At 34.9% G+C, this 27891-nt stretch overlaps 5 protein-coding genes and 1 long non-coding RNA gene across 11 annotated transcripts; 4 read left to right on the top strand and 2 right to left on the bottom strand.

Moving 5' to 3' along the window:
- Window positions 1-111: 111 nt before the first annotated feature.
- Window positions 112-7285, top strand: Pdp (pyruvate dehydrogenase [acetyl-transferring]-phosphatase 1-like protein, mitochondrial). 2 transcript variants are annotated; one of them, XM_065303976.1, is made up of 6 exons: window positions 112-593; window positions 5404-5545; window positions 5637-5887; window positions 5947-6160; window positions 6223-6632; window positions 6705-7285. In XM_065303976.1, exons 1-6 carry the CDS (start codon window positions 339-341, stop codon window positions 6915-6917), a joined length of 1485 nt encoding a protein of 494 aa, XP_065160048.1. In that variant the 5' UTR covers window positions 112-338; the 3' UTR covers window positions 6918-7285. The 2 variants fall into 2 exon arrangements, with proteins under 2 accessions (XP_065160048.1, XP_065160047.1); XM_065303975.1 differs by having other exon boundaries at window positions 6223-7285.
- On the top strand, window positions 610-2717 carry LOC135793155 (uncharacterized). The gene is made up of 2 exons (XM_065303977.1): window positions 610-1080; window positions 1137-2717. Exons 1-2 carry the CDS (start codon window positions 1045-1047, stop codon window positions 2619-2621), a joined length of 1521 nt encoding a protein of 506 aa, XP_065160049.1. The 5' UTR covers window positions 610-1044; the 3' UTR covers window positions 2622-2717.
- Window positions 2828-5077, bottom strand: LOC135793156 (uncharacterized). Of its 2 annotated transcripts, XM_065303980.1 has the most exons (3): window positions 4878-5077; window positions 3876-4814; window positions 2828-3800 (listed from the first exon to the last, which is right to left on the bottom strand). In XM_065303980.1, the coding sequence occupies exons 2-3, from the start codon at window positions 4405-4407 to the stop codon at window positions 2926-2928; spliced, it is 1407 nt and encodes a 468-aa protein (XP_065160052.1). In that variant the 5' UTR covers window positions 4408-4814; window positions 4878-5077; the 3' UTR covers window positions 2828-2925. The 2 variants fall into 2 exon arrangements, with proteins under 2 accessions (XP_065160052.1, XP_065160050.1); XM_065303978.1 differs by having other exon boundaries at window positions 2828-4814; window positions 4878-5076.
- Window positions 7286-7355: 70 nt separating the features above from the next.
- Tom40 (Translocase of outer membrane 40) lies at window positions 7356-10323 on the top strand. 4 transcript variants are annotated; one of them, XM_065303983.1, is made up of 6 exons: window positions 7356-7478; window positions 8111-8365; window positions 8472-8734; window positions 8799-9028; window positions 9097-9284; window positions 9342-10323. In XM_065303983.1, exons 2-6 carry the CDS (start codon window positions 8233-8235, stop codon window positions 9479-9481), a joined length of 954 nt encoding a protein of 317 aa, XP_065160055.1. In that variant the 5' UTR covers window positions 7356-7478; window positions 8111-8232; the 3' UTR covers window positions 9482-10323. The 4 variants fall into 4 exon arrangements, with proteins under 4 accessions (XP_065160055.1, XP_065160054.1, XP_065160056.1 ...); XM_065303982.1 differs by lacking the exon at window positions 7356-7478 and adding an exon at window positions 7802-7960 and having other exon boundaries at window positions 8095-8365; XM_065303984.1 differs by lacking the exon at window positions 7356-7478 and adding an exon at window positions 7806-7960.
- A 70-nt stretch (window positions 10324-10393) lies between these two features.
- On the top strand, window positions 10394-17513 carry LOC135793158 (uncharacterized). The gene is made up of 7 exons (XM_065303985.1): window positions 10394-10777; window positions 15487-15574; window positions 15631-15747; window positions 15806-15985; window positions 16038-16146; window positions 16211-16307; window positions 16375-17513. Exons 2-7 carry the CDS (start codon window positions 15534-15536, stop codon window positions 16749-16751), a joined length of 921 nt encoding a protein of 306 aa, XP_065160057.1. The 5' UTR covers window positions 10394-10777; window positions 15487-15533; the 3' UTR covers window positions 16752-17513.
- A 1889-nt stretch (window positions 17514-19402) lies between these two features.
- LOC135793159 (uncharacterized) lies at window positions 19403-20093 on the bottom strand. The gene is made up of 2 exons (XR_010548546.1): window positions 19952-20093; window positions 19403-19840 (listed from the first exon to the last, which is right to left on the bottom strand). It is a non-coding gene; the product is annotated as an uncharacterized lncRNA (long non-coding RNA).
- Window positions 20094-27891: the final 7798 nt, after the last annotated feature.

The raw sequence follows: 27891 nt of genomic DNA, 5'->3' as shown, positions 1-27891 counted from the left end.
AGTGTGTAAAGATGTTCCGATATAATTTTCCAAATGTGTTTTTAAGAGATTTGATAACATAATTTGAAAATCGCGCCTCTGATAAAGTTGACATTTTTCGCTCATGTCAAAAAACCTGTCGGCAAACCAAACCTACAAAATGATCGTACGCATAAAAATGTCAATGTTCACATTTTGAAATGACCAAAATAGATATCATCGAACCGAACGTTTGCTAGCACAAATGTTAGCCAAAGAACAGCTCAGTAAACAAATAGTTGGTGCACGAATGAGCCTGCCTGATAAATTACATCGTTCGGTTGTGCCACTCGGTCAAAAGTCTCGCCAAATTGCCAAGAATGGTCGTCATATTCAGAACTCGTTCCCTACTCAGATTACTCAAGCGAAGTGTTGTATTGCAATGGACTGCCAGTTGTAAACATGCGAACAAACGAAATTTCAGTGCAACTAACAACAATAATGGAATCTACGTACGACGCGCCAATAATCCAACTAGTCAATATGAATACAAATTTGAATATAGGTTATATTATCGAAGTTCCCATAGTTCCAAAGAATCTAGATCGTCATATGCTAAGTTATCTCCACAAGAGGTGAGTGTGTATTCATGTATTACTAATTTTATGTGTAATTTGTTGTGCTTATTGTCTTTCATTGCTTAAATATAGAAGGTCCTCAAAGTTGCTTTTTGATTATGTTTGCTGCATGTGTAATTTTACTGCAAGGCTTGTGACATCATGGTTATATCACAGCATTGAATAAAGTTTACATTTAGTATGATGTAGATTGTGTCTTGCATTACATAAATTTATGTTATCTCTTGCTCCATGAGAGTATTACATAAAATCATAAATGTTGCTTTATTGCCCGACATTGAATGTATATTGGGTTGCATATGTTTAAAATTATGCTGTTATTATATTTACAAAAACCTGCGCACGCGTTAATTTGAATTTAGCGTGCAACCTTGGATTTTTATTTGTGAACAATGATAACATTTTAAATAAATGTAAAATTTAATTTTGTGAAAAAGTGTGATGAAAAATGTTCTCAAAAAACGTGATAATTTTAACTTTCGTGGTAAGTGGCGTGAAAGTATAACGATTCATATAAATATTTATTAATGGGACTTTTAGTTTTTTCTCACTAAAACAGGCACTAGTTTTTATCATCCAACATGCACTACAACCGGTTGGTCATGTATCGATTGTTATACACGGAAATTGTGCAAAGGCAATCGTCTCTGGACGACTGCAAAGTGCAAAGACACTACCAATGCAAATGGGATTTACTGTAACCCGACAATTAATGATTGCGCTGCGTCCGAACCAGAAGGTTGTGCAAGTTTGGATCCCCCAAAATGCGTTAGAAACGAATTGTATCCAAACATAAAAAATTGCTCGCAGTATTTTGATTGCATTAATTCGTCTTCTTCGAAAAGCCCACAATTAAAGTCGTGTCCACCTTTGGAATACTTTCATCCCAGTTGGCGTAAATGCGTGTTTCACACTAGTTACAAAGCATGCAGAGCTATCGAATGTCCTTTAGGAGTTCGAACAACCAAAGCTCACCCGATCGAAAAATCATTTTATTACGAATGTAAAGACCAACTCACCACTTTGAAGCAATGCATTCATGTTGGCGAAGTTTATGATGAGAGTTCTCAGACGTGTGTAACCACTTGTAATTGGAAGAGCGATGGTCATGTTTTCTCGAATCCAAAGAACTGTACATCGTACTACATGTGTAAGAGGAATCGCGATAGGCTGGAACTGGTTAGTTATGATTGTCCTATTGGTACTGGATTTAACAGCATATCACAAAAGTGTGAGCGGGATTTTCAACATATGTGCAATGAACTCTCTATTTTGGAGAACAGTTTTGAATATATCTTACGAAAGTTACCGTTTGGTAAAACTGCGAGTAAACTGGCTGAGTTGACGATGGACCTTGCGGATTACAATCCTATCACCTTTGCACTGAAACTTGGCATGCAACAGGATCTTGTGTCTAATATTATTGTTGTTGGTGATTATATAATTTCATCGAAGGCTTTCCCACCGACTATTCTCGCGGCAATTTTATTCAAAACAGTGGAGTATTTGCCAATTGAGTTAAGAGATGTTGCGCAGTCACTTTTAGAGCTTATTGCGCTACCACAAAGCTTATCAAGTGCACATTATTCTCTACAAATGGAAAGCGTTGAAGATAAGGAGCCACAATTTCCAATTAATTTTCGTTATATATCTAGGGTTATTTCCGAGAAATCGGTGCCACAAATTTTGGAGGAACTACAGCGTTACTTTATGTATCATCTACAGTTGAATGGAGAGAATTTGCAAGAAATGCAACGACTATTACGAATATCAGTGCCTGATATTATCAAATTTACTCATTATAACATCGAACATGATGTTTTTTACTTTACTAATGAAAATTTGATTGGAATAGATACTGATAAATTATTTCGAATATTTGATCATAAAATTAATGAAATCACGCAGGAATTACGGGAAAATGATGCTGACGTGATTGCTAAATATGTGCATCCCATTTTGGTTCTACATCGATACTACTTTTTAGAGGGTACAAGAGATTGGATTGCAAGTGTTAGATTTTAAATGTTTATAGAATTTTACTCTGAATTATGTGAACATTATAAATTGCGTTATAAAAATATGACGCAAAAGTAATAAATGCGGTTGAGGCAAGAAATATTTATAACTTTTTAAACATTTATTTTGTCCCGATAAGAGGCGATAAACATTGGTTGTGATTTGGTAAGGAGGTCAAATTACCAAGATACTAAACAAGACCTGCTAACATGTTTTCAATTTGAGATTAAATTTATTTTGGTTATTTTTAAACAGAAATATCAATATTTTTAAGCGAGTACTTCTGTACTTAACTAAGGCATCATTCTATTTAAGAATCCTTCAAAAATAGCACAGTCGTGTTCACTCCCTGAGCAACTATATTGCCTACGAATGGAATCTTTCCGACCGAATTTATTATGTTGTTTCCAATGCCTCGAACAAATGACCTAATAGAGTTTTTAATGGGATTTGTAAACGCTGTGAAAGGATTCATTCCTCGTGAATCATCTTCCTTGCCCTCTAGAGCATCAATCATCGGATTGAGCACATTGTGCATCCATTTCTTTCCTAGGTGGATGCTATCAATCATTCGAAGTACAGCAAAATTTTTCGGATAATTCATCACGCGTTCGAACCAATTATCTGGCTTTGTGATTACCGACACGGCCAACTTGTTAACTCCGTCAAACATACTCCCGGCTGCTTTACGTCCAAACTTAAGCACTCCTGCCAATCCTTTTTTAATGGGATTGGTCATGAGTGAGAAGAATCCGCCGGGTTTGCTATTTCCGCTTTTCTGGTCGATGCTGTCAAAATCATCTTCTTCGGATTCGTAAGGAACGAAGAAGTCCCGGGACCCGGGCGTTTCATCCGATTCATCGGATACGGCAAAATCACGTCCTTGAACGGTTTCATCAGATTCTTCACTTTCCTTGGGCTTGTGGGTTGTGGGTGTTTGGGGATTATTATTTGGTTTTGGTTTGCTGCTTTCGTTTTTGTTTTCCGACGGTTTTGGCTCAGGTTTTGTTTCAGTAGGTTTGGCGTTGCGACCATCTCCGTCTTCTTTGGATTCCTCGGATTCAGAATAGTCCATGTCGCGAGTATTAATATGATAGTTTTTATAATCGTAATCATCGTCTTTATTAGCATAAGCATTCCTCGCTGCGTCTTGTTCAAGTCGGGCGCGTCCAACATTGCGAATACCTGCATAGTCAAGATCGTCGGCATCATAAAGGCCTTTTAGTTCAAGGTTATCATTTGGTATTTCTCTAGCCCTACCTTTATTTGCATCAATGCGGCCTCGATTTTCTTCCTGGTTGGTTTTTTCTAGTTCTTCTTTGAGTTTCTCTATTGGCAAATCGCTGTTTATAAATTGATCAATCAATCTTGGCTGGTCTTCATCTGAGTCATTCTTAGTTTCTACAAGCACTTTTTCAGTTGTTACTATAGTAACAACTTTTTCAGTCGTAGTTTCTTTAGGTAATGTAGTTTCTAGCTCAATTTTGCTTTCGATTTTACCTGCAGTTGTATCGGTAGCTTTTTCTGATGTGGTGTCGGGGACTGGAGACTCGCTTTTATTATTAGTCAATTGTTCATCGAAAAGAGTAAACTCATCATCATAGTGATATTCATGTTCTTCATAATCAATCTCGTCTCGCATTTCATTATCTCTCATAAACTTATGATAACTGTCAATGGTCGGTAGTAATGTCAGGAGTATCTCTTCCGCTGGTATCTGAATCCTTGAAATGTGTTCCTTGAGCACTGGGTAATTGGTTCTGTTCTGCACATCTAGCAAGTTTTTCAGCATGTATGCCGCTACTTTATTTTTTCCCCGAATTGTTCTACACTGTAATTCGCCGTCTTCTGACTAATGCTGTTGAATCCGTATATGTTTATTGTGATTATGTCGTTTTGCAATTGCAGAAGTTCGGTGTTAAACAAACTGTTGATGCGCTTGATGGCGTAAAACAAATCACCGTCTGATTTCAAAATAACTTCCGCCAACTCATTCTTACTAGTCCCGTAGGCATCACAGGCTAAGTCACATGCTGTTATGTTATCGATGTCCTCTTTCATATGGAAGTAGTTTATCAACTGATTGATGGACTTCTTGTCAATGTGGATTAGCTTGCAATGATCGTCGATAACGTTGATCAGTTGCGCTTTTGCGGTCTCTTCATTCATTGGGATGTTTCTGGCTGCAACCACGAGTATCTGAAACCAGGACTCTTAATTGTTAAGACAATTTAGATATGATAAATATTAATCATTGCGTACTGTTGTCAGGAAGAAATAGATTTTTAGTTTTTCCATCTTTGTATCAAAGATTTTTTACTACCATGGATACTGTTTGCACTAGAATTTTGTGTACGTAATTTTTCTTTAAAATAAGCATGAACTCATAAGGCAAGAAATGAATTTCAGTGCGGCGTTGATGGCAGCAGGTTTATCTTGGTTTGGTTTGATTTACTACCTCTGACGTAGTTTCTATGTTTATTAGTAAATTTCAACAAATTTGAAGACGTTTTATTTCATGTGATATAGTGCGACAGTGACGCAACAGTATATGTTTAATGATAACATATTATATTGCATTTTTATTGTTCAAAATAATTATTAAAAAAAAAGGAGCGCTGTTTTGTATTACAAAAACTACTTTGAAAAGAATTGGCAAGTTTAAGTGTTGTGAATATAGTAATAATAACATCTTAATTAACAGATATTTATCCGTTTCAAGCATTTCAATACACTTTTTATTCAGTTTTTAGTTTATTATCAGTATTTTGTTTATGCTTTGTTCTAGGTTGACTCCATCTTAAGGACTAACGAATATAATCATGAATTTTCACCAGGCAGCAGTGTTAAGTCATACGATTCTAATCAATTGGCATCTAACAATCCCATGGAAGACACCCGCGCCGAAGCATCGTGTTTACAAACGACAGGTAACTGGTCACTGATTTGTTTTTATCTTATTTGGTTATTAGTAATTTATTTGTTTTTATTATATATTACGATTTTTCTGTTGCTTTTCAGGACTATTAGTTGGCGTTTTTGATGGTCATGGTGGAGGCGCCTGCGCTCAAGTTCTGGCGAAACGTCTGTTTCGCTACATTACAGCGTGTCTTCTGCCACCGGACAAACTTGAAGAATGTCATCAGGCAATTGCGGACAATAAATCACCTATGGAACTTTACAAATCATATAACGATAAGGTACAATTCGTAGATGACGTGCGTGACATATACCGCAAGAGTTTCGAACAATTTATCGAGGAGTTATCTTCTGTAAGTTGGAGACTTACTATTAGAATATTGTTGTTTCATTACTTATACTTGAATTGCAGGCAGATAAGCCTCACTTTGACATGACGAAAGCTCTTGAAACCGCTGTCATGCGTCTTGACGAAGATTTATCTAGCGAAGCCCTCGCTCGCGTCGATGGGAAAATTAATTTGAAGACTATGGCTGTTGCTATGAGCGGGGCAGTAGCGTGCGTTGCACACATCGATGGTCCTCATTTACATGTTGCAAATGTTGGTGATTGCAATGCGGTTGTTGGTAAAATATATGAACAAACTGAAATTTAACATTTTTCAAATTAAATCATGTAAAATATTTAGGTGTTCGAACAGAGACCAATTCTTGGGTTGCAAAAAAGCTCACCACAGAACACAACACCGACAATCGTGATGAAGTAGAGCGCATCATCAGCGAACATCCGTACAACGAAAGCAATACGGTAATAAAAATGGAGCGACTTTTGGGGCAGCTGGCACCTTTGCGTGCATTGGGTGACTATCGCTACAAATGGAGCAAGGAAATAATGCGTAACGTGGTGGCGAAACATTTTGGCGATCACATGATTGCACCTAATTATTATACTCCACCTTACCTGACTAGCAGGCCTGACGTCATTTACCACCGACTGACACCGCGTGATAAGTTTCTTGTTCTTGCCACGGATGGGTTATGGGATTGCATCTCCCCGTTGCAGGTGGTGCGCTTGGTCGGCGAGCACATGAGCGGCAAGGTGACGCTTAGTCCGCTAAAACTGCCTCGTAAAAACATGAAATTATCCGATATTGATGAAATGCTCTTACAGCGCAAAGAGGGACTCAAGACAAAGCCGAAGGATACGAACGCCGCGACACATCTAATGCGCAACGCACTTGGGGGCACGGAGTATGGCATCGATCATGGCAAGTTGTCGCAGCTGCTCAGCCTGCCAGACGATGTCGTTCGCGTATTTCGGGATGATATTACAATAACAGTTATATACTTTGATTCCGAATATTTAAGACATTGTCCAGTTTGAAACATTATTCCTAGAATATATTCGCCACAAACTATTGCTAATTCAAGGGGCTTGCATTTATGTTTATTGTTGTGCCAAAAACGCACATATTACATCTCTGCACATTGTCCATTTCTCTTTACATTTTTGGTGAGTAGTAACTGTTTAATCAAAACATTACATTCTATTACTAAATGCTAACACAAAAATTCTATTTTTACGTGCATCTAGAGCGATTTTCGTATGTGACTGTTGAAAAGAGAAAACAATACTCGATATATTTTCCGAATATACCTATATATATATATATATTCCTATTATGTTATAGTTGCAAAATGTGATTTAGTCATGCATTATAATTGCATGGAATAAACAATTGTTCATTTAAATGTGTAACCTAATCTATTCTAGAAATCCAATTAATTAAACTATTTTGCTGAACTTTTTTGTTGCTAATTAAACACATCAAATGTTCTGTGTATTTTTTAGGTTTTCATGGTATCCAAATTAACTGTCACATTGATATCTTGTGTTATTCGTTAAGAAACATTGGTCCTCCTGTTAATGCTGTTTTTACATCGAGTAAGTAATCAGACGCATTATACAATATAGCTAATGTAATATATAAGATTAATTTGAATTTCTTAATATTGAACTTTGCCAACGAACTTTTCTGTGGGTGAAGAGTAAACCCTACATTTGGTGCTTAGCTAACATGAACACGTGCATTGTGGTCTTTACTCCTTAAAATGTCCGATATTGAGTTTAAAAAATTCAGTTTCACTTATTTTCTTGAAAATCTATGTCATCACGTGCTTGGGGATTATTTTGGGGATATTCTGTACGTTTTGATGTAAATTTTAGTTGGTAGTTCATTCATAACTGACAATTATTTTGAAATCTCCATTGTTCAAAAACAAATTCTTGTCAAGATAAAACGCTTTGCAATCAAAGCCGAATATCTCGTGTCTTTCATATTTCATTACATATATTTTATCATATTTTGTACACAGTATTTTTTACACATTGCGAAAATTCTCGTGCTGTATTCTCATCAACTCAAGGTAAAATTTTGGTTGCGACCTCAGCGCGCTCTGAATGCTGCCGACCTAAAGTATACGGCATACGATCAGGACATCTATTTACATCTGTCAAACGAAAATTGATCAAAATGTGTGACTTTCTGCTTTACCCTTAGTTATCGATCTGTGTAGATACCAATATCCCATGTGCGTGTAGATCAGCATCGCAAGAATCGTTGTTGATAAATCGGGTCGTGCGAGCAGTCCGTTGATTGAGTCTGATTAAGCCGCGTACCTATCAGTCCACGAACAAAATGGGGAACGTGCATGCCTATTCCGCGCCGCCACCACCAAGCCCACCGCCACCCCAAAAGAAAATCCTGCCGCCGTTGACCGAAGAGGTGGAAAACCCCGGACCTCTCGAGGAGATCCACTCCAAATGCAAAAGTAAGTACACATCGTCAGTAAAACATAATCATTTCACTTTCAGTCATTGCTTGCGCTTAAACGTGTGCCGCAATTCTTACATAACCTCAACAATCGCTATTTGCAGATATATTTCCGACATGTTTCGATGGGGCGCGTATTATGCTTACGCGGGGGCTGAGCAATCACTTTCAAATATCGCACACAATAAATATGAGCTCAGTAACACCGAGTGGGTACCGCTTTGGCGCTACCTATGTTGGCACAAAGCAGCTATCACCCAGTGAAGCATACCCCATAATGCTGGGTGATATTGATCCCACTGGTAATTTGAATGCAACCATCATCCATCAACTTCGACCAGCGCTTCAGGCCAAATTCGGCGCACAGGTAATATAAAAAGTAACTTTGATTATATGAATTTAATTGAAACAATTGAAAATGATTGTTTCAGGTACAAAATGGCAAATTTACTGTTGGTCAGCTTTCCATGAATTATAAAGGCTGTGATTATACTGCCAGTATGACTGTGGCTAATCCAGATATTATCAATAGCTCTGGGGTGGTTGTTTTGCATTATCTCCAGGCTATTACTAGTCGTTTGGCATTAGGCACTGAATTGGCATACCAAAAAGGACCTTCTATACCTGGTGGAGAAATTGCTCTTCTTAGTCTTGCTGCAAAGTAACATAATGAATTTACATGGTCAATTGATATAACAATTAATTTATATTACTTTTCTTATAATGTAGGTATGCCACAGATGACTACCAATGTTCTGGAACATTAGGAGTCTCTGGCATTCATTTGTGTTATTATCAGAAGGCCAGCAAACAACTACAAATTGGTGTGGAACTTGAAGCCAACCATAGGATGCAAGAGGCCGTTGCATCGATAGGTTATCAAGTAGACTTGCCGAAGAGCGATGTGGTTTTCAAAGGTGATCAATTAAGATTTTTGATTAACTTAAGCTTATGTTTTGTTCTGAATTTTATAGGCCATGTTGATTCAAATTGGACTGTCGGCGCTGTTTTGGAGAAAAAATTGAATCCGCTGCCATTCACACTTGCGTTGAGCGGACTGTTAAATCACAACAAGGGTCACTTCCGTTTGGGTGTCGGAATTATTATCGGATAAGTCATTGTGTGTGTCTTTTAGTAAAAATAAGCTAGTTTAAACATCATAACTGAAACACGAAATTGAACATCCAGACGCAGATGTACTGTAACTACTATTATATCATTCATGACCATGTTTTTGGTTTTCGAAGATGATTCCTACAAATGCTATGCATTCTTAGTGCCACCTTTCTTTTGTACATAACGACCAGCAGCTGCAATATTCAGGAAGAACTAATTAAAATGAAACGTATTGAAGGTAATGTGTTCGACTTGTATATAATTATAGAAAAAGCAATTGTCCGACAAATGTCGCCAAATGGAAGTATTTCCTCGTAATTTGCAACCAATGATAACAAAAGCATGTTTTTTGTTGAAAACGTTTTATTTAATTGTATTATTTTTGAGGGTGCCGCGCTGTCTGGACAACCTCTAGCGTGTTTACACTACCGTTTAACTATATTATAAAGTGTAAATATGAGCTGGATTATAATCAAAGTATAATTGAAGACGCGCATCGCTACTGGTTATTAATATGTGAATCGCCAAGCAAATCGGAAATGTAATGTGACTACTGTAACAAAGTGCTTTTTGTTTTTGGCGACTCTGATATCAATAAGACATTTATCAGCTGACATTTTACAAATTTCGTTAAACGCATTTTTTTCTGTTTGTTAGTAAACTGAACAAATAATTAGTTCGAATGCATTTAAATAATTATATATATAAGGAACAACAAAAAATATTACCAAAAGCGGATTGTTTCACAATTACCCAGTGTGATGCATATTTTTCCATCATGATTCAATCATAAAACATCGTTTCACTCTTTAAATTTGATTAAATAAATTGTTGACATAACGTTGTTTATTAGATTTTTTCGGTTCCGTCATGTCTTAAGTGATGTGAACATATATTTTAATATTTCTACTCCCATCTTTAAGCACCTGCGCAGGTGCAGTACGAGACTATATGTGCTGCGCGCCGAGACACAAGCAACTCCCAAGTATTTATAACCTTCATAACTCAGAAGTGCGAAGTTCGTTCGAGGATTTAAAATACAAATACTCTAATAAAATCTGAAACGTGAAAATAGAAAAAAATAACGTAAGCATCACGTCGTTCAACATTATTGAACACTTTGTAAACAATCTCGTGGTTAACGTGTCGTATAGTGTGGTATTCTATATTTTGCTTCCACCTTTAAAGCGCCACTTTTTACATGACTTTGTGACCGATAAAGTGCCCCTCGGGTAAAGGATTTGCCTATAGTGTAATACAAGGATATATTGAACAACAATAGTTTTACGAGAGGGTGAGTATTAATAATAAGTAAAAGTAAACACTGTACTGTACGCTATACCATCACAAGTATCGTTATGAAAACGATGCTTTATTAAAACCATTGCAAATCAATGCGGTGCTGTAGAGTTTGCCGTATGTAATAGTATATTAAGTATCTAACGGGGCTTTACTCCATTGTTAGTTGCTTAACAACGTTTAGCCACGTTATGCTTTCTAATTTTTTCTACTTCCACTCTATTTCCACGTTTGTATTTTAAATCTTTGAAATTTGCTCTTACACTATGGGGAAATGTAAGGTTATTAAGGCCACGCCATTTTGCCAATACTAATACCATTTTGAATAAAGTACTTTACTCACGGCTTGGCCGTCCTTATATAAAGTATCACTTTTTGCATCTAAAAACCATGGAAAAACTGACGCTTTATAGGTGGAAGTAGAAAAAACATATTGATGATTTTTTTTTATATTTGAGGAATATAGCTAATGATAGTTTGTTATTACAAATTCTTTTTCACAGTAGCACAAATGGTTAATTCTGGCAATTCTAACTAAAACATTGAATTAATGTTGCATTTAATAGGCATGGAAACGCTTCACACACCAAACAAAAGAGGTGCTGCTGCGCTTGTATAGCAAACACATACAATCCGAAACGACTTGCACCGTGCCACTTTTTGTATTGTAATTGTTAATTACATTAATCATATCTTATTGTTTAAATATTCAAAAATCTAAAATTTGTGGATGTGATTATTGGCTGAACAGATTCATTGAACCTACTAGTTTTGGACAAATTTCCGCAAAATTTACGATATTGTTTAGATGAAGTAACTTATTTCAATGTAAATTATTATAATGCGTTCTAAAACAAATCCCAATATAGCCAGTGAAATACCAAAGAACCAAAATATAAACGCAGCTCGTAAATGTTTTACGTTTAACTCGGTGAGTGCAACATCAAATGACACGCGATAGTTTACTCTTTCTCCTGAAGGCACGTATCGGTAAACCCTAAGCATAAATTCCCACTCCCAACGAATATGTAACCCTGCTGCCTTGCATAGTAACATAAAATAATTTAGTTTCGGCACTAGATGAACATGTGCTGTATTATTTGATACCAATTTATATTTTGAATAAATACGTGAAAATGATTCATCCATTTCCATTAAGTCATAGGACAACAATTTCCATACTGCAACAAGCACGAAAATACTCGTCATCTAGTGCTTATTATGGGACAAAAATTATTACTTTTATTTTCCGTACGCCTGATTGTTGAAGCTGTATAATTTACATCTTTAATATTGTTACGTTTTGCATCACGGGCCTTTGAGAATATTATGTGTTCCAATTGCTGCAAAATTTAATCAAAAATAGTCATTTATGTATGTATGTATTCAGCTTACGGTCATTTCATCCTCCTTTATATTTGCATATCTGTGCCCAAAGCTAAATATGAAATATAAGTTTGAATGTGCTAAATCCTCCATAGTTATAACCAATCTTTCATAGCTAAAACAAACATTTAGGTTCGAAACTGTACTGGCACAAATCAATACCTTGGATAAATCATTTTGCTGACAATTCCCGATGAAAACAAAGATCCGTAAAGAAGTCCCAAAATTAATAATAATGCAAGAACCATCTGCGCCATTAATTTGATTGGAATCTCGTTATTACTAAATGGTTGCATAACGAAGTATGAACACACAGTTGTAAATTTAGGGACTGGTTCATTTCTGAAATTAATTACAATAATGTAAAAATAAATTCACTTTCTTTTTACATTGCTTATCTACTTTTTAAGTTTTTTTAAAAAGTAAAAATATATCCCAATACATAAATAAGAAGTAATAATCAGTATCCATAAACTTGGTTTAAACACTTTAATCAATTGCAACCAATGATTATACATCCTTAAAATTATTAAATAAAATTAATCCTTTTCACAATCATATTTCATAAAAATATACAAACTTTGGTTTTGGAACTAAAAACGACATTTCAAGTCCTGTCATTGGATATGAATAAATACTTCCATTGTCGTAGGATCCTGTATCAGTAACTTTAAAAATGGAATTTAGCTTAAGACTCATTTTAGGCGGGGAATTATCAATTATAAAATTATTTGCTGTAGCAAATTCCTTAAGTACATGATAGTCGCTTCCTCCGTAAGTGTTGCCGCCCCATCCTGTTTTTTTATAAATAGGATTAACTAAGTCGTAATTTAAGAAAAACGGTTTGTTTTTATAAAATTTCCATACGCCATGGAAGAAATGTTCAATACTGCGAATCGGTGACAAAAATCGTCTAGTTTTAATACACCAACGATTCAATATAACGGCCTGGGTAACTTCCCAATCTTCAAAAGCAGCGATTGTAAAAGAATCATTTTCTTTATATATAAATATTGCATCGACCGAGCATGCTCTCTGTGCGTATTGTTTGATGTTATTCGTTTCAAGTAAATAAATAACTTTAAATCTGTAGTCACCATTTTTTAACAAACACTGATCAATCCAAGATGGTTCCTGATATTTTGGATCTTCAATAATGTAATGGAAACATCCCGGAATGCAATGTGGTGGATTCACAACAACTGAGAATTGAGACTTAAACCAGATAGGCATTTGAATGTTTGTGGAGTTTAGATTAGAAGTTGATAAAATTACACATTGAGCGTTTAGAAAATGAGTTTGAATAATTAAATTCAAAAGAAAGTGTATTGCTGGTTCTGCTGGTAAAATATCCATTTTTAACTGAAGAGCACAGTAATACAACTATCAAATTGTAATAAATGTTTTAATATGTTTATTTCATTAGGATTTTTCTTAAAATGCTTAGCTTTTACTACTTGTTGGCAAAATATGTTTTACTATTTGTCCTTTATTAGGTATTGAGCGTCGGTGTTCAATATAAATACTGTTACACGTATGCCACATTATAGGAACACATACGCATTTAATGTAAAACTAAGGTAAAAATATCAAATAAAGTTGGTAATTTATTTTTTGTGTCATTTTATATAAGTATATGAAAACAAACGTACGTAATGCAACAAGAAAATAACAAAAAGTAGTAGTACATAATTAACTTTTGATGAGTTTCAAGACAGTTTTATTTTCCAGTTTCATACTCAGCGCTGAAATGTCTGATAAGTATAATTGTCACACTTAGCAAATTTGCGAAATAGATACTTAGGTCACAGATTAAGTGACTTAAGATACAGGTACATGCGTTTTTTGGAGTTTTGATGTTTTGCAATGTACATTCTTAAATAATGGTGTTTATATGGGGTATTCCATGCCAAATTCACCACTTTTGAACCCGTCCTCTTTTGATTTAGCTGTATAGTATACCTATTCTCTCCTAACCATATGCATAAATATTTTTAAATATGTATGAATTTTAAGTATTTTTGGGGAAATAAATGTTTAAATTCTTCTTCTTCTTTTCTTCTTCTTTTAATAATAAACAAAAACAGCAAAATATTTCAAAATTCTAAATGATCAGTTAGACCTTTAATTTAGTCCCAAGACATTTCTTCGTTTCTTCATTATCATCAAGCTTTCACGCTCGTATATCATTTATACGAGTACAATTATTTAATTCGATTTTTTTCATGGTTAGTGTTTCTCTGGACTAATTTAGATCTGAATACGGCGATATCGTATAAATTGCATTATTATTATTGCATAATTATAATAACATTGCCGCTAACAGGAAACGTTTATTGGTAATCTTGCTAAAATGTAGTTGGTACATTTATTTATTTACTTATATACATTACCCAACGCATTCAACTCGTTAGTAATGATAATTTGAGTTTTTGTAATAAAATTTTATTAGATCATTGCTTCAAACGTTATTGACCACTGTATAAGGTAATAAAATTGGCAATTGCTCGTTATCCCTTAATAAATATAGTGTTACTTACCGCCAAGTTATAGTATTTTGAAATTGTACGGCCTACTTTATGTATGTGACAATTATAATTCACCACAAATAAGGCATACCTTTCTTGACAATGTATAGCGCAATGGACCTTCTGGTTGAAACCAATTTAAATATTCTCTTAAAGTTAATTATACATACAAATTTTCAAAATGCTAAATGTGTTATTCAAACAATTCCAAATCAAAATTTTACTACTCTACAAGTTCCTGTTCTGTTTGATACACACTTTTCATCTGTGGTCAACCCGCAACATTGCATTCCCGGTTGTTCGCATTATATTTTGCATGATCCTAATTGTGAGAAATCATCCTGGTTTAATACATGTTTACTACAAAATGGCTACCACTTTAAAGCAATATTTTTCCTGGAAAACCAAAGCATGGATAGATATGCCAGAAAAGCATACGCGGCTAATGCAATATTTATATCTAGAGAAAAAGATGATTTTATAATAAAGGCATTTAAAGATTGGGAAGTTACACAGGATATTGTATTAAATCGTTGGTGTATTGAAACGGGAAAGTTTCTGCTATCACAATACAATATTAGTGATTTTTTTTACGGGAGATGGAAATATAATGGCAATATTATAGTATTGCCATATAGGTCAGACGTCCCAATGTATCAAAAATCTTCGTTTGGCGATGATATCCCCTCTGGAAGCGACTATAATATCCTGAAGGAATTTGCAATTGCAAACAAATTTACTATAGATAACTCATCGGCCCATGATTCAGAGAATAAAGAAATGTTTATAGTTACAGACAATGGAATATACAAAAATGGAAGCATTTATTCATATCCAATGACAGGAATTGAACTGACGTTTATAGTTCCAATACCAAAGTATATAGATAGAAAATAAAATTTAAAAAAAACATTTAAATCATTTTATATTTTAGGATGTATAATCATTGGTTGCAATTGCTAAAAGTGTTCGATCTAAATTTATGGATATTAATAATTCTTTCTTATCTATCTATTGGCGTATATTTTTGGATTTTGGAAGAAATTGGAAGGTAAGCAATGCATACGATTCGGATATTTTTGGTATAGGTATATATATTTCGATTTCAGCAATGAACCGATTCCACGGTTTTCTTCGATTCTTTCATATTTTGTAATGCAGCCGTTTAATGAGATGGAAGTTCCAAGCACACTAAGATCAAAATTAGTATTTGCATTTCTATTAATTTTAGGACTATTGCATGGTTCTCTGTTTTCTTCGGAAATTGTCAGCAAAATGATTTATCCGGCGTAGCGGTTTTTACAAATAATATAAAATAGGTATAATATGTATTTATTTTAGGTATGAGAGATTAATAATCACCCTAGAAGATTTGGCGAATACTAATTTATATACCTATATTGATTATGATCATGCTAAATTTTTGAACATTTCGGAGGATGCCATGACAGTATGTTCTTATGTTACTAACTCTTCGTTGAGCAATTTTCAACTAACTTATATTTTACTCATAGCAATTCGAACGCTTAATATTTGCTAAGGATCGCAAGGCCAAATACGATACAGATCGTGATGAAGTCGCGGTAACAGTACAGCGTACAGAAAATAAAAGTAAAGTTATACACTTATGCACATATATTCAAAGAGAATTATTTTATGAATAATTATTTTATCACAGTTTGGAAGATTCTTTCGGGTTCTTACATGGAATTAACGGAGTCGTTTTTTTGCATGTATTCAAAATATCAATTGGTTTCAAATAATACTGCATATGTTCATTTAATACCGAAACTCAATAATTTTATGCTACTGTGCAAAGCAGCTGGATTGCATCGTCGATGGGAGTGGGAATTTACTTTACACATTTATCGCTTCGTTTCGTCGGAAAGCAGAGTTGAGTATCGTGTGTCTTTCGATGTCGCTCTTACAAAATTAAAATTAAAACATGTACGTGCTGCGTTTTTCTTTTGGAGCGTTGGTATTACTGTATCCATTCTCGGTTTTACAATGGAACATCTGAAAAATATGTTTATGTCAAAAGTTCAGTATGTATAGATCACAAGTTTGGTCACACCAGTGTGGAAAAATCGTTTTATGATCTTATAACCAATGTAACGTAACTTAAGTAAATGTGACTTAAGTGAAAGTTAGGTTGTGTCGTTGTGTGTACTAGTATGTAGTGCAAGTTTTTCTAGATTTCTCATAATTTATATTTACATCCTCAGATAATTGAAGAAAATTTGATGTTTTTAAAATTTTAAAATTAACGAAAATTTTAGTTTATTTGCTCTGAGTTTATTCCCAGATATTTCAAAACTTTAGGTGGAAAACGTCACATCTCGCAAACCCTTCGTGATATTTTTATTTTTTCCTTGAAATTTATTTTGCGCAAGAATGGTTTTGGATGATGCATTTCTTACTTTCCGCAATATTTTGTTGTAACTATTTTCAAATTGCCGCCACACTTTGCCCTTTATTCGCAATTTTCAAAACTTTTGGTGGAAAACGACTCATATCTAGCGAACCCTTTGCGATATTTTTATTTCTTCTTTCAAATTTAATAGCGCAAAAATGGTTTTTGACGATGCACTCTTTATTTTCCACAAAATTCCGCCCTAACTGTCGTAAAATGTCCGCCAAACTTTGCATTTTTTGCATTTTTTAAAATGGAAAACGGCTGATCTTTCGCAAAACCTATGTAATATTTCATTCTGCACCTTTACCTATCGGTATACAGTGGTTGTCAGTTTTTTTTGTTATAACATGAGTTGTCATATATTTATTGTTTGTTTATTATAATAAACATAATTTATTTGCATATAATTTGAATTGGGGCACGAGATCTTATGGTTTCAATAGGTGTATGTGACATTACTTATGGTATTTCTTTGATTTTATATTATAATACATTTTGTACCGTCGCAAGCGGCCACATAGTTTCAATATGTAATAGGATATGGCATATCCATGGTATATGGTATATCCTCAATTTTACTAATAAATTTTATTGTGCTAGAGTAGGACAGTAGTGATGTTCACTATCAATGTTCTATATATAATTTTGCCGATTGTTTTAAAAACTTTTTAATGCAATTTTGCACGCGAAATTCCAATAAACAAGTTTTATAGTCGCATTAATTGAATTGGCCATCCTGCATGCGATTTTGTCTCTTGCAAATAGTGCGCGTGTATGTATTTCGGCGTGCGCGCAGAACCACTGCGAGGTGTTCTCAACGCAGTTTGGGCCGGTCGTTGGTTGGGTCAGGCGTGTTTCTCGCGGTTGTTATCATTTAATTTTGAGTTTGTAATTTGGTAAATCGCGTTTTATTTCGATTATTCATCGGCTACATTGAGCCATTACTGACGTGTTTAGTGTTTAATTACAAAATCAGCAATTTTCTTTGCATTCGTTGCAAGATGTCCACGTGTTATCAACTTGTTTACACTGCACGTTCGCAAGATACAGGTAGCATGCAACGTTTGTTGTTATATTATTTGGACATTGGATTGGAACATGGACAATGTTCTGCGTGGAAGCGAAGAAAGTGCTAATTTTTGGTGGTTTTAGGTGCCTAGTGGGCGAACGAAATATCCTAGGGCAACGATTCTCTTATCAGATTGTATGTATTGAATTTGTTTATCATTTTCTTATATATTTTGAATGACTAGCATAGGAGAAACCTGCAAAAAATTCATTTTGGTGTTTTGATGTGCTAATTTTTGGTTGTTTTAGGTGTCTAGTGGGCGAACAAAATATTCGGGGGCAACGATTCTTTTATCGGATTGTAAGTTTAAATTTGTTTATCATTTTCATATATAATTTGTTATGATTAGCATAGGAGAAACCTGCAAAAACATAATTTTGCTGGTTTTTGGTGTCTAGCGGGCAAACGAAATGTCCTAGGGCAATGATTCTTTCTTCAGATTGTAAGTATTGAATTTGTTTATCATTTTCGTAAATAATTTGTGTGATTAACACAAGGTAAACCCGCAAACATGTAATTTTTATGTTACGTTGTGCTAATTTTTGGTAGTTTTAGGTATCTAGCGGGCGAACGAAATGTTATAGGGTAACGATTCTTTTTTCAGATTGTAAGTATTAAATTTGTTTATCATTTTCATATATAATTTGTATGATTAGCTTAGCGGAAACCTGCAAAAACGTCATTTTTGTGTTACAATATGCAATATTTTGGTTCTTTTCGATGTCCAGCGGGTAAACGAAATAGCCTAGAACAGCGATTCTTTCATCAGATTGTAAGTATTGAATTTGTATATCATTTTCATAAGTAATTTGTGTGATTAGCACACGGGAAACCTGCAAAAATGTCATTTTTGTGCTTCGATGTCCTATTTTGTTGTTTTAGGTGTCTAGCAGGCGAACAGAATGTCGTACGACAACGATTCTTTTACCAGATTGTAAGTATTGAATTTGTATATCATTTTCATAAGTAATTTGTGTAATTAGCACACGGGAAATCTGCAAAAATGTCATTTTGCATTCGCGTTGGACGCTTACGCGCTGTGAGCGTGCTTACATGTCATTTTCATCGTTCGACTTGGCGCTGTGAGTGTCACATAAGTACGCTCATGGCTGAGTTCGTAGCACAGACTTCGCGCTCATTTATGCTCACGCCACAGAGGTAGGGCAGCGAAAGCGTGAGCGCCAATTTTTATTATCTGTCAAAACGAATGCAACTTGAGCATAAGCTAACCAAAAAATTTCATTTATTTCTAAATTGTTAAATTCTTTACAATCCCGCAAAAATGGCAAGCAGTCAACCAAAATTAATTTCTGTTGAGCTAACTGATCCAGAAAGTAATAAAATTTACACAATTGTTGTTACGGACCGTGAATATGAGCGACTACAATCAGGTATATATATAAAATTATAAATTAAAAGGAAAAATATTCAAGTTTTTTATTACGTTTGGTTAAGGATGAAGTTTTGTTTCTACTTTGTTCGTTTCTTTCAAAATATAAGTAATATTTTTTATAATACCGATACGAATCTGGAGTAGCCATTTTCCATAAAGCGATGAATAACTGTTTGTCTGGTGATATCATTTCACATCCTGGGGTTTTTCTCATTAACGATGGTTTAATTTTTTCACGAACAAAATCAAATGTTGATCGAAACACCCTAAAGTTTAAAAAAAAATTATTTACGTGTGATTAATACAATTCAAAATTAAACTGAAGGGCTAAGATAATTTTGTGTTAACTAAATCCTTAAATTGTAATACATATTTACCTAAAATGAGATTTGAATTCTGTATCAGAAAATGCTGGTATAACCTCTGCAACAAAGTTTTTAATTCTTGGTATAGGTTCTTTTTTGAAAGATAAATTCAAATGAGTATTACAATACTCCCATTCCATGTCATTATCACTATCTTCAAGTTGTTTACCATTGTCAAAGTTCAACACTTCTGTTTAATACTAGGGAAAGCTTAGAAACTGCTATTTGTTAATTAAAAACCTTTTTGCCATTAATTTTTTTGTAAACTTCACCTCATAACTTGATAACATGCAATATATTTGTAGTCACATTTCTGTTGTATACAAATAGAAGAATACCCCTCCAACTGCGGGTCTGTTATCAATTCTCTGGCTTGCATAGTTCGGCTAGTCGGTTGAGCGCTGTTGCGTGGTGCGCACGTGTTTTCTTTATTAATCAAACATGGTGACGAATTCTTGCGTTTCTTGATATTTTGTAGCATTACTACAATCGATTGACAATCAGAGGCATTTAGTTGGAACAGCCCAGTGTAGCGCATAACGAATGATTTGAGTGATTCTTAGCGGTGCGCGCGTGGAATCCGTCGGATATGTTCCGGTGACTATGGATACAAGTGATTGTATCCAAGTACAAGTGAGTACATTTGGAATCCCCGCGAGGAACAGTAAAGAAGTGCGTATCATCAATTCTACATACTATTTGCGGAAACGTGTTTGTACGCTTTAGTCCATTGATAGACGAACAAAGGAGTAAGTAGCATGAAATAAAACTTAACTTAACTTTAACTTTTCAAATCCTACAGTTACCTTGTTATTGCTTTATAACAATTGTAAATGTTCAGTCAATAAAGAATATTTTAAAGGAAATTTTACATTCTAGTAAACAATGTATCCCTAGCGATCACTTAGTCGTTTTCAGAATTAGTATTAAGTCATGTTGTACTCTAAGAGTATACCATTGTATAGCATAGTAAAGTACAGTGTAGTGTATTTATACTGTTGTTTTATTTTACTCTAAGATATGAAAACATAAATAGAAGAAACCAATAAGATTTGATAAGAAAGCCGTGTGGCTCTCGGGTGTGCAGCACGTGTTGCTATATCGTAGATCGATGGTTCGATCCCCAGTTATATAAGGCATTTTTCTCAAATATAAAAATATCAGGTGTAATCTGGGTTGCATATGTAAACTCAAATAAAATATAAGAGAAATTGCAATACAAGTGAAGGCAATAAGAGAGGTAAGAAAAGTAAGTAAGTTGAGAAACGGAGAACAGTTGGAATAGGAGGCGTAAAAGAGGTAGGAAGGAATAGAAGGAAGAGAACAGAGTAGAGAAGAGGGAAGAAAAAGAACAGGAGTGGATCAGATTTTTAAATTTTTTGGCGGCGTATCGTTAGACAGTCTCACTACTTCGATGCGTCCATTGCTCCCGGCCCAACCTACAGCTACGATGTCTCTGCGCTTCATCCCCAGGATTCTTAGGCATATCAACAATTTTTATGGTGGGGGATCACCCCCCAGAGAGAGGGAATTCCTTATAAGGACAATCCTTATGAGGACTTGTAAAAATATTTCTAAGTTTTAAGTCGTCTCAAGACAAGCGACACTTAAAAATATTTTTACAAGTTCTAACCTGTACCTAAAATGATAGAAGGGGTCACACAAATCATAGGAAGCACAGTCACTTTTAACATTTCTTTATTGGAACATGTATACAATGAAAACTTGAAAAATATAATGCTAAACAATATATGCGCCGCCATTTTGAATCTAGTTATAAGAGCAGTATAGCCACGTACATGCAGACAAGTACCAAGGGTAAAAAATAACAAAGAAAAGCATATAATACTAACCAATTATGCATAATTTTCGCGAGAATTAGAAAAAACTATTATACAGAATAGATGCAATATAATAACATTTAAAAAGGAAATGCAAAAATCAAGTAATTTATATCTAAAATCACAGTCAAAATAAAATCAAAGGAAATTAAGATACAGAGTGATGTAAAGAGAAAGCGACAAAATGTTAAAGGAAAATCCTAAGTTTAAGTGGTATGACACATATCTTTCTTACCTTTGACAAACCCATTACGGGAAATTATAATACAGGGTGATACAAAAAGAAAACTATAATATTTTAAAAGAAAATCCTAAGTTTAAGTAGGATAACATATATCTTTCCCCTTTTGACAAACTCACTAAGGGTGATTAATATACAGGGTGATACAAAAAGGAAACTACAATATTTTAAAAGAAAATCTTAAGTTTAAGTAGCACAACATATATCTTTCCCCTTGTGACAATGCACGTCTATGCCCTGGGGGGGAAGCTACGAATCGCACAAAGAGGAGAGGGTGATAATAGAAAACATTATATTTGTGTGCTCCTTTTCTGTTATGTTCTATGTTAGTTTCCTTTTAGTGTCGTTTAGTGTTTAGTGTTCTCTAAAGAAGCTTTCACTTCAAAAAGTATCCTAGTAACCTTCTCCAAACCAGTCAACCAGTCAACTTCAACCCACACGTACACACATACACACGTCTATGCTTAGGGGGGAAGCTACGAAGCATCGCACAAAGAGGAGACGGGGATAATAGAAAACTTTGTATTTGCGTTCTCTTATTCTCCCGCAAGATAATCCATATACGCAAATATGTTTGTCTCTTTTTAGTGTCGTTTAGTGCCTTTTTAGAAAAGTTTTCACTTCAAAAAGTATCCCATTACCTTCTCCTGGCCCTAAGCTACCTCTCTTTTAGCTAAATTGGATTAGCCGTTCTTTAATTATAATGGAGTTAACCAACACGACTTTCTTTTATATATATATAGATCATGTAAAACAACCTGCGACCAGCCCGGAAAGCCGCCAGAGGATCAAGAACGCAGCCGACGGCACGCGACTATCTTAATCTTTTTAATTTGTACATCAAACAAAAACAAAACAAAAAATCAAATACGTAATGCATATCAACGGTATTGAAACAGGGACAAAAATTATTTGTGTGGTTAAAGACCACGCAGTTGAAGTAAAAACAAGTAAAGGCAATAATGGATTTGATTTTCAAATGGCTTAAGAAATGCGATAACATACCTTGATGCAAAATTAATTTTTGCGCTTTTGGCCTATCCAATAAATTATAAGGACCTTAAGTATGCATATTGTAGAAATGATTAAATACGCAAATCATAGAGAAAGAGTATCCGACGGCCGACGGAACATCATTCACGTTTTACCTCTGCGTATAAACAATTCGCACTTAACGAACGACGCACATCGAAATATTACGTAATGACGCGAAGAAATTAAGAAACTCAAATTATTGTGAAGAAAATGTGCGTGCAGATTACCCGACTACAAACATGAGACTGATGTGGTAGGCAAGTGTGTGGCGACCGCACAAAAATTACACGAGATAAGAAAACTTGTTTGTTTGTAAACACATACATTCAGTGTGGTAATGTAGAACATGAAAAGAATTGTACTCGTACAATGCATGGAACTTTTAATTTCGATTAAATTATGGACACCAGTAACAAAATTATAGATTAAAGCACTATTGGCGTGTAAACACCTATTTTTATTAAATTAAAATTGCAAATAGGCCTTTTGCTTTTTTTATGACTAAATATTTTATTTTAACAAATACAGATTCTGTAATAATTAGAATTTTTAATTCTGTTTTTGGTTTTTGAGAGTATATTAAATTCTAAATCGGAAACAGTAGAAATTGTAGATTAAAGCCATTTTGGCAGGTAAAAATATTTTTTTTAATAAAGTTGCAAATAGGGCCTAAACCGTCAATGATAAAAAAATAATTACCTATATAATCAATTAAGAATTAAATTATATTTCAAAATCCAAAAACAAAATTTAAAAATTCCAATTATTTCAAAAGCTGCACTTGCTGAAAAGATTTTATCATAAAATAGGCAAAGGATTTTTCTTTCTTATATTAAAAATTCTATCTAATAGTTGTGGGTAGTGGGTTTTGAGGGAAAAGGCCGTCAACGAACTAAGAACGCAACCGACGGCACACGATAATCTTATCTTTTTAATTTGTTCATTAAACGAAAACGAAACAATGTATCGAATACGTATTGCAAGTCAACGGTAGGTATTGAAACAGAGACAACAATTATTTGTGTGTTTTTAAAGACCAAGCGGTTGAAGTAAAAACAAGTTAAGTCAATAATGGATTTGATTTTTATATGGCTGAAGAAATGCGAGAACATACCTTGATGCAAAATAAATTTTTGCGCGTTTGGCATATCCTAAGAAAATACGAAATAAATATGAAATACGCGTATGATACAAAAAGAGTATCCGACGGCCGACGGAACATTACTCACGCTTTACCTCTGCGTGTGTACAATCCGCGCTACGAACGCCGCACATCACTCACGCACAATCGAAGGAGCATTTAGAAACAGTACGCCATAACGCGGCAAAAAATTAAGGAACTCAAAATATTTTAAAGAAAATGTGAGTCCAGATCAGCTGACGACAAAAATGAGACTAACGTGGTACGCATGCCAACCGCGTGGCGACCGAACAAAACTGCAGGAGATAAAGAAACTTGTTTGTTTGTAAACACTGATACTTTCAGTGTGGTAGTGCAGAACATAAGAAAAATTGTATTCGTACAATTAAAAAAAATTATAATTCTGATAGATAATAATAATCAATTTGTTTACGAGATACAGGGTGTTCTCCACACTATGTTTTCAAATTCTACATCGTTTATTTTAGTTACTTTTTTTGCTAACTTTAACCGTTCAGACCCTATTTACAATTTCAGAGAAAAATGCATTCGTTTTTCGTAGACCTTTTTGTTCTTGTCATAATCGCTTAAAAATTCAACCCTGTTCTTTGACCGAAAAATATTTTAACACCATAGTTCGACCCTGTCCATTGACCAAAAAAAAATTAAGTAAAAAAGTTCGACCCTGTTTTTCGTCAAAAAAAAATTTGAACATAAAAAATCGACCGAAAAAATTTTATGAAAAAAGTTCGACCCTGTTCTTCGACCGAAAAATATTTATTATAAAAAGTTCGACCCTGTTATTCGACCAAAAACTTAAATTTATTGGACAAAAATAGCGATATTCGAATGGGATTTTAAGACACTTCCAAGGGGTTTATAGGGTTAAAAATGTGTGCATAGTGTAAACGGTCTCTCGAACTTTAACATGACATTGATAAACTTCAAGAAAATCAATTAGTTCACGTGATACAAGGTGTTTTCCACAGCATGTTTTCAAATCTTCATAAAATTGCTCATTTTTGAAGAGCATTTTAGGACACTTCCAAAAGGGCTGGAAAGTATAAAGGGTATGCATTGCGTAAACAAACTCCCTGACTCTCTTCTGGCGTAGAGAAACTAGAAGATAGTCAATTTGTTTACGAGATACAGGCTGTTTTCCACACTATGTTTTCGAATTTTTCTAAAATTGCTCACTTTTGACGGGCATTTTAGGTTACTTCCAAAAGGACTGGAAGGTTGAAAAGGTATGCATCGTGTAGACAAACTCCCTGACTCTATTCCGGCGTGGAGAAACTCCAAGAAAGTTAATTAGTTTCGGAGATACAAGATGATTTCTGCCCCATCTTTTCAAATTTGCCTAAAAATGCTGATTTTTGAAGAGCTTTTTAAAGCACTTCCGAAAGGGCTGGAATGTTGAAAGGGAATTCATCGAGTAGAGGAACTTTTCGACTCTATTCTGGCGTAGAGAAACCCAAAAAAAGTCAATTAGTTCACTAGATACAGGGTGTTTTCCACACCATGTTTTCAAAATTTCCTAAAATTGCTCATTTTTGAAGGGCATTTTAGGGCATTTCCGGAAGAGTTGAAAGGTTTGAGGGTATACATCGTGTAGATAAACTCTCGAACTCTATTATGATAAAAAGAAACTTCAAGAAAGTCTACTAGTTCATGAGATACAGGGTGCTTTCCACAGCATGTTTTAATTTTCTTTTAAAAACAGCTAGTTTTGAAGGGCATTTGAAGGGAAGAGTTGAAAGATTGGAGGGTATACATCGTGTAGATAAACTCTCGAACTCTATTATGATAAAAAGAAACTTCAAGAAAGTCTACTAGTTCATGAGATACAGGGTGTTTTCCACAGCATGTTTTAATTTTCTTTTAAAAACAGCTAGTTTTGAAGGGCATTTTAGGGTATTTCCAGCCGGGTTATAGGGTTGGAATAGGGTGTATCATATAGATAAATTCTCGAACTCTAATATGACGTTAAGACACTTCTAAATTCTAAATTTATTAGTTCACTACATGCAGGTTGTATTCCACACCATGTTTTTAAGTTTTTTTTTAAACATTTTAAGGCACTTCCAGAATGGTTAGAGGGTGGATTAGGTATGCATAATGTTGAGTCACTTTCGAGCTCTAATGTTACAGTGGGAAACTTAAAAAAAGTCAATTTATTCACAAGTTAGAGTGTGTTTTCCACACTATATTTTCAAATTTTTTGAAAACTGTCAACTTTTAAGAGCATTTTAGGACACTTTCGAAAGGGCTAGAGGGCTGGAAGAAAGATAGGGCAGATACCCAATCAAAGTAAATAGAAAAATAAAACAAATTATTTCAATTCTGGTTGAAAGATCAATAAAAATTATAAACTGGTTGTTAAAATCGGGAAATTACTAATTTACCAAAGAAAATACCTAGTTAAAAAATCAACACTCGGAAATAAGAAATCAGTTCAATACTTAAAGGGAAATCAAGGAAAACGAATAAACAGGGTGAAGTCACCCTTGGCTCCGGCGCCCTCTAGCGGCGAATCGGCTACGAGCACCGCCGACTAGACCGCGCTAAGGACGCTCAACTAGAGATCCTAGAGTGCTAGGATCCTAGGGAGCTGTCCTCATGACAAGCGGCAGCCCACAATGACACTCGTGCTTCCGACCTGGCCAAGCAACCACACATTACGAGCCAGCTCGCCTCTCAGAACAGCGACACTCTCACCAGACTACCAATACCCAAGCCCCTCACCACCGCTGACAGACAACCTACGCATCACAGGGTGTTACAAAAAATCACAACATTAATAAAAAAATATAACTATATTTTGAATTAAGCAGAAGAAAAATTCAAAATGTGCCGGCTGATGTCATCTCCGACACACACGTAGAAGTAAATTTAAAGCGAATTTTACACATATATTACTTTTAACAATTAATTGTTCAATTACAAAACCTGTTAGCGTGACTGCAGAATTAGGAAATCAAAAGAGCTGGACAAATAAGTGCAATTAAAGCCACGATCGACATGGAATAAAATATAATCTGCAGCGAGTCTCAAAACGCATCCGACGGCAAGTACGTGTTCTACAACTCGCACTATGCTGCACACTTACTTAACTCCGTTCCTTTGGATAACGTACTTGAAAGACCAGCGCTATTTTAACTATTTCCGTAAAATCGGAATTATCAAAAGGACACATATTTCCAATTCTCAGCATCGAAATAATTCATTAGCCGTCGAAACACTAATGCAGAGGTAAACACACGAGATTTATAATTATTTCACATGTAACTTGTCTTCATCAAAACGCTGACACGTCTATTGACATTAACTGCCGATATTAATTGATAAAATGTAATGCAATTAATTTAATCAAAGTGAATGAAAGAAAGGTGCCGCGCCGGATGCATATGTGAACAGACTGAAACGTTCGTGTCTTCGTAAGGATGAGTGCAGCAAGAAGCTAGCAGGCTTGCGCCTGCGCATATACCTACGGCGCAGCACATGGCCAAATGAAATACCATGCGCCGTCAGTCAAACCTCCCATTATACGCTGCTGTTGCTCGTGTCGGCGCGGCGCGACGAGACTCGAGACCGTGCTACATGGCATTGATAACACTACATTTTCCAGTAGTGTGCAAACGAAGTTAGAAGTTTGACAATGCAAAAGTTCAACTACAAAAACCTCAACGTGAGA

This window comes from Atheta coriaria, unplaced genomic scaffold (assembly GCF_025399875.1).
Source record: "Atheta coriaria isolate IRGN ID8LTWV9N9 unplaced genomic scaffold, Caltech_Dcor_3.1 hic_scaffold_6_pilon, whole genome shotgun sequence".
In the NCBI taxonomy this organism is placed as follows: domain Eukaryota; kingdom Metazoa; phylum Arthropoda; class Insecta; order Coleoptera; family Staphylinidae; genus Dalotia; species Dalotia coriaria.
The sequence above is the reverse complement of the archived record's forward strand: the minus strand, read 5'-3'. Positions and strand labels throughout refer to the sequence as shown.

What these genes read in the sequence shown, in the direction of transcription:
- Pdp (XM_065303975.1), top strand. Translation starts at nt 339, where the DNA reads ATGGTCGTCATATTCAGAACTCGTTCCCTACTCAGATTACTCAAGCGA. An exon ending in CTAAGTTATCTCCACAAGAG is followed by an intron (nt 594 to 5,403) that starts GTGAGTGTGTAT and finishes GCTTTGTTCTAG; the next exon opens with GTTGACTCCATCTTAAGGAC. An exon ending in TTATCGAGGAGTTATCTTCT is followed by an intron (nt 5,888 to 5,946) that starts GTAAGTTGGAGA and finishes CTTGAATTGCAG; the next exon opens with GCAGATAAGCCTCACTTTGA.
- LOC135793155 (XM_065303977.1), top strand. Translation starts at nt 1,045, where the DNA reads ATGTTCTCAAAAAACGTGATAATTTTAACTTTCGTG. An exon ending in TGATAATTTTAACTTTCGTG is followed by an intron (nt 1,081 to 1,136) that starts GTAAGTGGCGTG and finishes TGGGACTTTTAG; the next exon opens with TTTTTTCTCACTAAAACAGG.
- LOC135793156 (XM_065303978.1), bottom strand. Translation starts at nt 4,407, where the DNA reads ATGCTGAAAAACTTGCTAGATGTGCAGAACAGAACCAATTACCCAGTG.
- Tom40 (XM_065303983.1), top strand. Translation starts at nt 8,233, where the DNA reads ATGGGGAACGTGCATGCCTATTCCGCGCCGCCACCACCAAGCCCACCG. An exon ending in CTTCTTAGTCTTGCTGCAAA is followed by an intron (nt 9,029 to 9,096) that starts GTAACATAATGA and finishes CTTATAATGTAG; the next exon opens with GTATGCCACAGATGACTACC. An exon ending in GAGCGATGTGGTTTTCAAAG is followed by an intron (nt 9,285 to 9,341) that starts GTGATCAATTAA and finishes TGAATTTTATAG; the next exon opens with GCCATGTTGATTCAAATTGG.
- LOC135793158 (XM_065303985.1), top strand. Translation starts at nt 15,534, where the DNA reads ATGACAGGAATTGAACTGACGTTTATAGTTCCAATACCAAA. An exon ending in TTTATAGTTCCAATACCAAA is followed by an intron (nt 15,575 to 15,630) that starts GTATATAGATAG and finishes TTTATATTTTAG; the next exon opens with GATGTATAATCATTGGTTGC. An exon ending in AGCAAAATGATTTATCCGGC is followed by an intron (nt 15,986 to 16,037) that starts GTAGCGGTTTTT and finishes TATTTATTTTAG; the next exon opens with GTATGAGAGATTAATAATCA.